Source organism: Pygocentrus nattereri, chromosome 11 (genome assembly GCF_015220715.1).
Source record: "Pygocentrus nattereri isolate fPygNat1 chromosome 11, fPygNat1.pri, whole genome shotgun sequence".
Taxonomy (NCBI): domain Eukaryota; kingdom Metazoa; phylum Chordata; class Actinopteri; order Characiformes; family Serrasalmidae; genus Pygocentrus; species Pygocentrus nattereri.
This window is the reverse complement of record NC_051221.1, coordinates 37,195,570-37,208,101: the sequence shown is the minus strand read 5'-3', so window position 1 is coordinate 37,208,101 and position 12,532 is coordinate 37,195,570. Positions and strand designations below refer to the sequence as shown.

Sequence of the window (12,532 nt, the reverse complement as noted above, 5' to 3'; positions counted from 1 at the left end):
TATTTCCAGAGGTATTCACTCGCCTATCCAAATCATTGAATTAAGGTGTTCCAATCACTTCCGTACACTTCTAATCACTTTTATAAAATACAGGTGTATAAAGCCGAGCCCCTAGGCCTGCAGACTGCTTCTACAGACATTAGTGAAAGAATGGGTCGCTCTCAGGAGCTCAGTGAATTCCAGCGTGGTACCGCGATCGGACGCCAGCTGGTGCAACCAGTCCAGTCGTGAAATTTCCTCACTACTAAATATTCCACAGTCAACTGTCAGTGGGATTATAACAAAGTGGAAGCGATTGGGAACGACAGCAACTCAGATACAAAGTGGTCGGCCATGTAAAATAATAGAGCGGGGTCAGCAGATGCTGAGGCGTTTAGGGCGCAGAGGTCACCATCTTTCTGCAGAGTCAATCACTACAGACCTCCAAACTTCATGTGGCCTTCAGATCAGCTCAAGAACAGCGTAGAGAGCTTCATGGAATGGGTTTCCATGGCTGAGCAGCTGCATTCAAGCCTTACATCACCAAATGCAATGCAAAGCGTGGAATGCAGTGGTGTAAAGCACCGCCACTGGACTCTAGAGCAGTGGAGACGTGTTCTCTGGAGTAACCAATCACGCTTCTCCGTCTGGCAATCCGATGGACGAGTCTAGGTTTGGCGGTTGCCAGGACAACGATACTTGTCTGACTGCACTGTACCAAGTGTAAAGTTTGGTGGAGGGGGGATCATGGTGTGGGATTGTTTTTCAGGAGTTGGGCTCGGCCCCTTAGTTCCAGTGGAAGGAACTCTTAATGCTTCAGCTCCAAGAGATTTTGAACAATTTCATGCTCCCTACTTTGTGGGAATGGTTTGGGGACGACCCCTTCCTGTTCCAACATGACAGCACACCAGTACACAAAGCAGGTCCATAAAGACACGGATGAGCCAGTTTGGTGTGGAAGAACTTGACTGGCCTGCACAGAGTCCTGACCTCAACCCAATAGAACACCTTTGGGTGTTGTCTTCATCAACTTCCATAATCCTGATTTTTTTTTTTCCGTCTTGATGGGCTTCGTGTCTTTGGTTTCTCTTTGATTTGTTTCCAGGCCAGCGCACTGCTGTATGAGCCAGCACACTGAGTATGAAAGGACAGTAATGTTTGTGAGCTGTATATGTGATGTGCTATGTTACTGAACATCGGGGCATGTCGGTAACTCATCTAATATTATCTATGGTGGGTGTAGATCCCCCTGACATAGCACATCACACATACTATCTGCCGAAGGCAAAGTGTGGCTGCACTATCACATGCTTGCCTCAATCCATGTTGATTTATTAAGGAATCTCAGCTGTTATCTATAAACAGTAGCAAAAAGGTTCAGAAATAACAGACTCCATACAGTTCTCCATACAGTTCAGTATGATGCTGATATCTTTTTAAATGGTTTAGAGAACAGAGGCCTTCAGAATGCTCAGGGCCTTCAAGTGTGTTCAAATCCACTGAAGCACTGAGTGGTCAACCCAAGTATTGGATGTTAATTGCAATTAATACCAGGCTGCCATGAGGGGAGGTTTGCCAAAGGTTAAGTGAACACATTAACATACACCAAATCACTATTGACTGCATTAATGTTGCTTGCATGTATTCTATGGGGGCAGTCGTGGGCTGGAGGTTAGGGAACCAGCCTCATGACCGGAAGGTCGCCGGTTCGATCCCCAGAGCCAACAGCACATGACTGAGGTGTCCTTGAGCAAGACGCCTAACCCCCAACTGCTCCCCGGGCGCTGCGGATTGGGCTGCCCACCGCTCCGGGCAAGTGTGCTCACTAGAGTGTATGTGGTGTTTCACTTCACGGATGGGTTAAATGCGGAGTTGAAATTTCCCCATTGTGGGACTAATAAGGGCCTCTTAATCTATTATTAATGTTTATCTGAGTGAGTTAAATAGGTTTATAAATAGGTTTATAGTCTTCTACAACCGAATTATTTAATTACTTGTGTCCATTCTTTGCCTTTATTACGGCTTTCACTCAGGAGGCATCAGGGTGATCAAAGAAATCTGCTGGGATATTTTTCCACTCCTATGAAGTTCAGTCTTGGTTGGTTGCATTCTCTGCTTCTCGTGATCCACGAACTCCCAAACACAATCAGTGAAGTTGAGGATCTGGACTCTGGGGTGGTCAGTCCATTGATCTGAAAACACCAGTAGCTTCTTTTGTTCTTTTTTTTGTCTGTTTCCTTTTCTCAGTAATGGCCTCCTGACAGCTTCACATCCTTTCAGATTTGTAGTGCTGAGTTGATCTCATGCTCGTGCAATGATGGACAGAAACAGCTATGGATTTTTTCAGATCTGATGGAAGAGTGGAGCTTGATTTTCTCGTCTCTACCAAAGATGAAAGCTTTAAGTGCTGTCAGAGTGGTGATTTTGGTGTCTACCAGCTCCTGCACGGTTGTCAGGAGCTCCATTTTGAACGCCAGTTTTGGAAACTTCACTTATTTTCCTTTGACTTTCGCCTTCTTTAAGTGTGTGGATTCTCTGATATCTAATCACCTCAGAAATGTGTCCTGAAAAATGAAAACAACTGTTTTGACAGGAAATTAGATGAATTAAGCGAGTCTCTGATATTTGTATAGTGTAATGATCCACATGATCAAGCCTGCTGAAGCCTATTAAGACACGGCTTGTACTCTAGACCTGTAAATTGAAAACACTAAAAAGAGCTCAGACTGGATTTATGAAAGTGTCTAAAGAAAATCTCCTTCAATGCATTCTCCCAACTTCATTCTTAAGAAAAAAGGTACAGAAAATTGTTATTCTTCAAATAAGTTTTTAAAAATGCCATTTTTTAAATTAATTTTTTTTTCTTAACTATCTGCTTAAGATACCCTTCTACTCATCTTTGTCCATCATCGCACATTTAACATATTTTCCTAGGATTTTTTCCCCCCCCTTGTTGGCTGATTCTTCCACCATTTCCACTAGTTATTGTTTGCTAAAAATGTTTAAACCCTTGCTTTGATGTTTTTCCTCTATTTTGCTGGCTTCTGAGCAGATCAAATTAGTTAGTACAAATTCTAACCATCTTGCATCGTTCATGGTAAAATGGAAAGTAGCCTACGTAAGAATTAAGATCATCTTAAGAATATTTGAGAACTTATTTTTTTTTCTTGAGAACTGTATTGAACATCTTTGCAAGTTTTAAAACATTAGTTTATACTTTTTTTTCCTTAAGAAAGCCAGCCTCAGGTCCCCATGCAGACAGTCAGCACCACAACACAGAAGCAGCTGTTATTTTCTACCAACTCATTCGATGTGCAGCACCACTGCAGTGACCTCTGATTGCATTTAAACAAGACTCACGGCATTTCCAGGACACCCTCATAGTTTTTATTGCTGAGAAATTCTCTAGTACTTTAGAGCTTTTAGTCCCGCCCTCGTCCATACCAACTCTCACTCAGCCTTTGACCAAACACTCACATTTGCCCTGATTAATCTCTGCTAAGGATGCTCTCTCACAACCTCTCAGGCTCCTCTTAAACGTATGGGAGCATAAATGAGGACTGGTCACTTCTGACATTGTCAAATGCCCCATCACATTCTAGTGTGTACCATGGACTATAAACGTCCACATATTGAGGGGACGGTCAGCATTGTGTCTGATACACAATCATAACAAACAATAACATCACAAGCTACATTTATTGAAGAACTAGTAAAAAGTAGAGTATGTAAAAAAATACAAAACCTGCTTCATATATCTCTAATAAGGTCAATACAAAGTGCATAGCTACCATACATGCCTGTAGAGTACAACTAAGGGACTACGCTGAAGGAAAATAACAGGTACGTATTGGGCCTGATTTTACCTGAAAGAAAAAAAAATTATATATATATATATATATATATATATATATATATATATATATATATATATATAAATAAAACAGTTGTATTCAGCATATTACTTGCATTTGCAAAAAACATTAAAATATCAGAGCTGCTTCATACTGGGATGAGGTTGAAATGTGAAATCTGTGTAAAGTCATGAGCTGTGTTACAATGGAAAACTGCTGCTGCCATCAAAAAACAATGGGGAAAAAGAAAAAAAAAAAAAGTATTGCAAATAAATATGAAATAAATAATACACAAAGAATATAACCGTTCAGTTCACCATCTTAAAGTATTTACAATTAATGAAGTAGTACACTGTGACAGACGACTGTAGATGTAGAGAACAGATTTGTAGAGAATTAGAGCTCCGTGTACACACCATGACGGCTGAAAGTGGAAAGATCACCATGTCATTATGTAATACATCAACGTCCAAGCCAACAGAGCTGCCAACACCAATCAAAACGCAGACTTACAAACGGAAAAAAAAAACACAGAACATATGTCAGTTGAGAAGCAGAGAGAGAGCACAAGTACTGATGTAACTGAGTGTTTGTGTTTCGTTTCCTGGCCCACATTAAGCCTAAGTGTAGACTAAAAAGAATGTCCAACAGGGAGTTCCCATTAGTTTCCAATTTAGTCCAAAATTAGACACAATCCATGGCAAGAAAACTGCTCCAAGGTGTTTTGCTTAAAAAAAAAAAAAGTTAAACATTTTATACATTTGGTAAGCAAGAATAAATGAGTTATTATTGAAAATAGTCTAAAATCAACACTGAAGGATTATTAAGAGTGAAGTCTACTCTATAGTGCCATCTGTTGGAATGCAAAAAAAAAAAAAAAAAAAAAAAAAAAAAATTACATGCAGGTCGAGAACGAAAAACACTGATCATTTTACCAGAACTAACTAGATCTAACAGGGTACCGATCTACAGGGAGGAGAAACCTGGGCCAAGGTTTAAAAATAACATTTCACAAATAATCTTACATTAAAGAAAAGGAAAAGCCGTTATGGGGACTGGTCCCTCCAGTATTATTGGAAATAGAATGGAAGAAGGAAAAAAAAAAAAAAAAAAAAAGTCCCTGAAGAAAATCAACCAAAGAGTCAAAACGAACAAGTATCTACTTACACACAAAAATGACCCAAAAATATTTTCAATCCTTACAAAACATTAACAAATCGTGAAACATTGTTTTCGGTACAGTATTTACATATACAGAAAAAAAGACAGGAGGTACTGTTTGTGAAAATGAGTATCAGTGAAATGAATAAATAAAATTTTGTAACTAATTCAAAATTATAATTTTCAAATGTGACCATTCACAATTTTTAAAATGTGATCTTAGAACAGCACATTGCAGCAAAATCATTTTTGTAATTTTCAGTTATTTTTCTACAAAAATATATATATATGTGTATTTATTAGAGCTGTATCAAAACCTGCCCAAAAGATTAAAGCAAATAAAAAATAATCCAGAACTCTGTAGAAGGCCATGCAATACTCATGCAGATTTAGGACAATGGCTTGCTTTGCTTTCATGCATGACATGGATATTGCTGAAAATGTACAGCTCTTCATATATTTACATTAGTACATGAGTGTGGCTGTAAAAACCTTGCAAAGTTTTTATTTATTATTTTATCTTTTTGGTTGGTCTTGCTTAGCTTGTCTTAGCAGCACCGTAATGCTGAGTGAGGGTGGGTGTGATAAAACACTGACTTGGGATCAGTTTTGCTGACTGGCCTACAATGTCTGAGGTCAGAACGGAAGAGAGAGAACTTTCGCTGTAATTAGTGCTCAAGCCTGAGTTCCAAGTCCAGGAAAAAAAAAAAAAAGAAACAAAACAAAGCCTGAGACACGGATAGAAGGAGTAAGAGAGAGAAATTATATGATATTGAGATATATATATATAAATATATATATATATATATATATATATATAAAAGTTGCTGTCAGAAGAAAACCTTACATCTCCATTTTTGTTGCTTTTCAGTTTTTCACAATTTTGAAATGGCTGTTGCTCTTTACATTGTATGTAAATTCCACAATGAATGGACAAAAAGAAACGGCCCAAAATTACTTGGCAAAAATTCTGGTTCCATTGACTTCATTAAAAGTGAAGTACGTTATTTCCTTCTCCTAAAAAGTTACCATTTTGGAGATACAAGATTTTCTTCCAACAGCAATAGAATGAGTTATTCTAATTTGTGTGTGTGTGTGTGTGTGTGTGTGTGTGTGTGTGTGTGTGTGTGTGAGATAGATAGATCAATCAATAGGTAAGGTTTCATTACCATATGGCTCAATCCTTAAAGACTTTTTTTAAAAGCTTTTCTTCTGGCTGAGCTCTTATTCCCTCACTACATCTTCACACTGTATGTAGATCCAGCATACTGATCAGGAAATAGAACAGACAACTTTTCAAAAGGAAAAGTGAAGAAAGAATAAGAAAACAGTTTATCCACCTGTTAAGGGTTGTGGGCTATTAAAGAAGGCTTGAACAATAGAGAGACAACTTAAAATATTACATGTATATAAAACCACACAAATCAGCAGACACACAGCAACAGATGCCCACCCCACCAACACCCCCAAAATAAACTAAATCAAAAACTTGGACATGGTTCCAGCTGCTCTTGAATTGAAGGCAATCTGAGAGGAGTTCTTTAAGAGTGCCGGAAGACGACATCAGCCCCCAAACCCTCAAAGGCTTCCTTAGAATGCCGAATCAGTTCTCCGTTAAAGGGTCCCTACCACTCTTCCTCCTCGACCTCCGTTTTGACTGGCAGAGGGGGAGAGAGTGGCTGGGGGAGTGGAGAGGCCAGCAGGCTCTGATCAGCCGTTCCTTCCTCCTTCACCAGATCCACCTCCTCTTCCTCCTGCTCATCCTCCTCCTCCTCCTGCTCCCGATCCTGTTTCTTCTGACAGCAGGGCTTATAGAGATGGGGGTCAATCAGCACTTCTCCAAAGCGACCTTTGTAGATAATGCCACAGCACACCCGCTGCCTAAAGACAGTCAACACAGCAATATAAGCCAACTGCCTTTCACACCAGATTAAACGATATATTCACACTATTCAGTACACCCAGTCTAAATGAGTGAAAGTGAAGTCAAACAGTTTGAGGAACTTGCAGTAAATTAATGCATCAGCTCTTCAAACTATCTGGCTTACAGCTTATGCTGCATAACCAACGGAAGTCACATAACTGACATGTGACAGCTCTCTTCAGCGATGGAACAATAAAAACAGCCGAAAACAAAATTTGTGATGCTCTGGAATTTTTGCTGAACATTTTGACCAAAAAAAGTAAGTCTGTTTGCATTTTTATGATTAAGTAGGCCTAAAATAAAGTTTCAAAACATAACACTTATCATTTAAGTATCCACTTAACTTTAGCTGGAACAAAAGCACTCAAAGGAACAGGTCAAATTCAGACACTGCCATCAAATTTACTAATAACCACATCTATTTTAGTATTTAGACTCATGAATTTTAATATACATGAACATCCAACAGATGAACTTCGACACTGGAACTCCTTTTTTATTTGCTAACTACTGTTAATTTTTCACTAACTCCAAAGTTATGTAGTTCTGAAAGTGATGGAAGACTAGACCTACCAATGAGTCTTCATAATTTAAGGGGTTAGGTCTCATTAGCAAGAAGGAGCAAAAAAAGCAAACGTGCCCTTGATTTCAATTTATCAGCCAAGAATTTTCATTCTGGTGCATCACTACATATAACTCAATTTATGACTGAATGAAATACCTTTTCCAGTAGGTCAGGTCTAGGAACGAAAAGACTGGGGATCGGGTGGAGCCAGGAGTGAGCTCGGAGTCAGAGCCCTCGTCTGATTGGTTGCTGTAGCTGGGAGATTGGGCCGGGCTGGCGCTGGACGTGGTGCTATGAGCGTCAGAGTCTTGACAGAGAAAGAACTCATTTACCCTTTTTTACATCACACTGCAAAATCGAATGCAGCAAATTTCCCAAAACACATGAACACGTTCCCCGGAATAAACTTTTTAAAAGTCAGAAATAACTCATGTAAGCAACCTTATCTTTAAAGATGCTAAGAGTGAAATTTAAAAATAAGCACACTGAAATATGCACTTAGAAATGCAAGATAAACGCTCTGACCCAGTTTTATACAATTCAAGTCGTCTACACGCTGCCGTAACAGTCTTCAGGGACATTAATTGTAAATGGAACACAAATCTGTCTAGCAACTGTTTAAAAGACATGAGTGATGTTTACTCACTGTTTCTTTTCAGTTCGTTCTGCACGCGGCAGATTTGACTCGGCCTGATTCTCCTGGAGAGAGGCTTCACTTTCTTAGACTTCACCGTCATCTTTAGACTGGGTCCGCCTCGCGCATCAACCACCTGTAGGAAGACCAGATATTCCGTTATCGTTTTTTTTTTTTTAATTTAATGCCCAAATGCTGCGGGTCAATCATATTTATAAGACAGTAATGATGAGGGGTCCCTTTCTTGGTGCTTACATGATTCCAGTTCTTTTTGGATCCAACAGGAAGCTTCTTCCAGCGTTTCACCAGCAGCACACAAGCATTGCAAATTTCACCAGAGCGTGTTTCGCCAAGCCTGCAGGAACATCAGACCACAATGTCTGCAAAACTTTGGCTCATTATGCCAAAATAGTGAGTTATTTTCTCAATATTTTGACTGAGTGTTTTGAAATAATGTCATTTTCTTAAGACGTTGACCATGTCAAAATAATAGCTTTTTTTTTTTTTTACTTTTGACTAATTATGTTAAAATAATGGCAAGCTTTGACATTTTTATAGACTATAATGAAATAATTACTTTTGTGATTTCCACAATGTTCTAAGCAATAAATGCATCGCTGTTCTTATTATACACTTTTTAAAACACACACATGTGCAAATGATTATAGCTGCCTAATGTTTAATAGTTCAAAGATAGTTCAGGTACATTTTGGCATCAGTTAACATCCTCATAACACCTACCAAAAAGTCCTCCCTCGCTTTCGACTGATATAATACAACAACTGATATGAAGGTGGTCCACGTGGACCACCAGCTCACCCGAAGCAGCTCTGGAAGTCTCTCTCGTAGCGTTTACTGTCTGTGAAGCGCGAGCTGGAAGACTTTGCCCTGCAGATACAGCAGCCGTCCAGACTGCGGTACATCTTCGGCTTATGAAAGCCAAACATCTAGACACACAAAGGTGGGATAAATAACAGTGGAACTGCAGACGTTGTGATAATAAAACACTACAAGTCAAATTCAAATAAAGTCAATATAATAAATCATTTCTCTCCTCATTTAGCTGACTAACAACACAGTTTACATGTGATGTGCTCAACAGGACAAAGGATTAAGATGGGAATGTCTCGGTCTCAATTGGTTCTTTGATCTAGTTGGACGCTATAGGTGTGCCTTGTCTTGGCAGCGTTACACAAACCGTGGAAACAATGATGGAGCAACTTTCTGAACTAAACTGCACTACATGTCAATCCAAATGTTACTTCAGCACCGTAATTCATGCATTTAAATGACAGAATCTGTTGAATATTGTTCATAAACCCAACCTAGACATTCTGTTCACGGAGAAACGACTGACAACACACGTGTCCAAATCCAACCTCGCACTTTGTGCACAACTCATCTTTACACATATTCTTTGTGGATGAGGATTGAGGTCAGTATCATGTTGCAATAAAGGCTTTCACTGCCTGGTCTTTGTGAGTCCCACGTATATGACATACCACATTTTCTGCTGGTAAGCCAAGTCATCTACTCTCAAGTCATAGGGTGTGTTACACTAGTTACATAGGGATGTCACAACAACAATAAGTAGGTAAGATGTAAATGAATATAGTAGATAGAACCGACACAACGCAGTAATATTTAGGTATTTTATAGAGTAAATCTGGGCTCGTCTAAGACTTAAACTATATGTGAAGCATGTTAAAACATACTGAAGCAACATTTCTTTCAAAAGAAGCTGAACACTGAAAGAACTGAACACTGGACAGTGGTCATTTGTAGTGGTCATCACTTCCTAGGCCTGCAGAAACTCTTAGTGCTCCAGATTTAGCTAATTTCTATGAGTTTAAGTGGGACAAAGTGGACATTAGTGACTTTCCGGGCTCCTATACAGCGTCGTTAATCATTTCACATGCACAGTGAGAGAGAAAGAGAGCGAGAGAGGCAGTGGGCTGAGGCAGTGGCAGTCTGTACTGAGGCTGAGCTGGACTCACTGCGGCTAAAGCTCGGCTTACATAAGCAGGGAGAGAGGAAGGAGGACATCTGTTCGGGATTCAGCTGCCAAACATCGTGCGCTTAAAGCGGGTCGCTACTGTACCACTTCATTAAAGCTCGGTGTCCAAACTATTAATGGAGAAACAGAAGCCACGTGCGCTGTAATTACATTTCTATAAGAGTGTTATATAAAGTAAGAGCGCGGTTTCTCCCGGAGGCTCGTGCTGGCTCCGCTCGGTGCCCTCCGCCGCCTGAGTAAGCGCCTCTGACGGAGCTCAAACATGGCCACGCTTCTCCGAGGGGAGGAGACACACAGGCACCGAAGCGCAGCACCGACTACTGTGAGCGTGCGGCCGCAGATAAACCGCCGCAGACCAGCCGAGCAGCTCGTTTTATTCGCCCGGGCTGCTCCAGCCTGCCGTCCGGGCAGCTGTGAGCGCAGACCGCTCCAAAACAGATCGCGTGGTCGACGAGAGCGACTGGAGAGCTGCCTCGTCCGATGAGGAAGCATGGCGCGCGCGTACACACACAACTGTAGAGGCATGCGCGTGAGCCCCGTTCTCGCCGCCTGACTCAGAGTCAGCAGCTCCGCTCTGTCTCCTCAGCAGCTGCTCGGGGAGCGGGTCCGGACCGCGCGGACCGAGTGCTGGAGGTGCAGCTGTGTGGCCGCTGAGCGAGCGAGCAGTGCGGCTCCTCTAACGTCGCTGCTCTTTGTCTTCAGACAGCAGCTCTCCCTCCCTCCCTCCCTGCCTCTCTCTGCCCCGTCAGCGCGGCTCCAGCTCAACCGCTGTGGGCGCGACACGCTAACACGGACATAAACTCGGGACGCTGCTTTCCGGTCAAAGCCGACGGCGGTTTCATAAAAACCCGAGAAAAACTAAACTTACAGAACAGTAAACGTGGCCGAACCGCAGGAGACCCGTCAAACCCAATAAGTTCACAATAAAAACGAGGCTGAACTTGACTTCCTATCTGTCTGCGTCTGACTCGAACTGCCCCGCTCCACCTTAAACTGTGCAGCAGTAGTACTCTTGCGACTCATTAAATGGTTGCAGCAGCTACGTTCTGCAGCACTATTTAAGGTGGACCGGGGAAATCCGAATAAGAAACTAGCGGTTAAACCCAAAGTTCAGCTTCGTCAATCAGAGGAGCTTTATCGATCACACCGCCGATCTTCAGTCGATCTGTTATTAATGTTCAGGTCCAGGTGACCCGCTTTGGTGAATTATAAATGTAGGCGGCCAGCGCTGGAAAACGCAGGTTTGTTTTGAAGCACACCCACCAACAGAGGCGTAGGTGCCTGAGACCACACACACACACACACACACACACACACACACACAACCACAGCAACACTGCAGTCCAAACAAGCAGAAACGAGCTAAGTTGGTCTAGAAAGCACTTTTATTGCCCGCAGCGTGCAGACACCGATGAGTGCGGGTCTGCCTCGGCTGGCTGTCTGTGGGGCGAGTTCTTGTCCGCGGTGAACGCGCGCAGTTGAGCACCGCGATAAAACCGCCGACCGTGCATTTAAAGGGACGAAGTAGCTCTCGAAGAACCCTCCTGCGGCGCACATTTACAGTCTAACGCGTCCCAAAAAGTACACCAGTAGGCCAAACTCGAGCTCAGAAGATCCGATCTGGTGTCAAACACCAAGCACCACCGTCAGCAAGAGACGCGCGCGCCTTGAACTGGCATGGCGAGCAGCGCACGTGCCCAACGCGCAGAGCCGAGCACACTGCACGCCGTGAGCAGCGCGCGGCACTTTAAACAAACGCCAGAAGTGCCCTTCCTTCGCCTCCCTCACTGGACCGGACCGTTCTGACTGAAGCGGCCCGGTCGGGTCCAGTCCGGCTGGGTCCCGCATTGTCACACTAAACTTACTTAGGGGGCCTCGCTCCCGCTCCCGCTCCCGCTCCTCTCCCTCTCCCTCTCCCTCTCTGTCACTCCATAGATGCCCCGACAGTCGTCAGCAGGCCAAAACAGCGCAGTTACCGCAGAGAAAGTGTCGCTCTTACCTCGGCTACCGGGGACACACGGCGACAGAAGTGAACCAAGCGGGGAAACCGGAGAACAGAACTCGCTCCACGCGTTAGTCATAAAACAATGCGCCACTGCCAAAGCACGCCGCTCTTCGTCCTCGCCGTCTCGCTCTCCGTCTGCCCGTAGTAAAGCCTCTGCGCATGCGCACCGCTCTGGCCTCCATTTTCTGAATTTCTTCAATCAACCTCATTTGCATACGCCGCTGACGTAGCGCCGCGTCCACGTTCTTATTGTCCATATATGGAAGAGAAAATTACGCGGGAAACGTGGGCGGGTCCCGTTGCCTGGAAGCGCAGCGTTTCAAATCCGTGCGTTGCCTTGCGGGTGGGCGGAGCCGCCGTCCCGTCCGTTACTCCGGCAGCAGCTGCGCAGAT

At 42.9% G+C, this 12,532-nt stretch overlaps 1 protein-coding gene across 4 annotated transcripts; it reads right to left on the bottom strand.

Moving 5' to 3' along the window:
- Positions 1–6,287: 6,287 nt before the first annotated feature.
- On the bottom strand, positions 6,288–12,273 carry sinhcaf (SIN3-HDAC complex associated factor). 4 transcript variants are annotated; one of them, XM_017716371.1, is made up of 6 exons: positions 12,134–12,273; positions 8,937–9,064; positions 8,373–8,472; positions 8,130–8,253; positions 7,640–7,790; positions 6,288–6,875 (listed from the first exon to the last, which is right to left on the bottom strand). In XM_017716371.1, exons 2-6 carry the CDS (start codon positions 9,062–9,064, stop codon positions 6,620–6,622), a joined length of 759 nt encoding a protein of 252 aa, XP_017571860.1. In that variant the 5' UTR covers positions 12,134–12,273; the 3' UTR covers positions 6,288–6,619. The 4 variants fall into 4 exon arrangements, with proteins under 4 accessions (XP_017571860.1, XP_017571861.1, XP_017571862.1 ...); XM_017716372.2 differs by lacking the exon at positions 12,134–12,273 and adding an exon at positions 11,003–11,793; XM_017716373.2 differs by lacking the exon at positions 12,134–12,273 and adding an exon at positions 10,115–10,830.
- Positions 12,274–12,532: the final 259 nt, after the last annotated feature.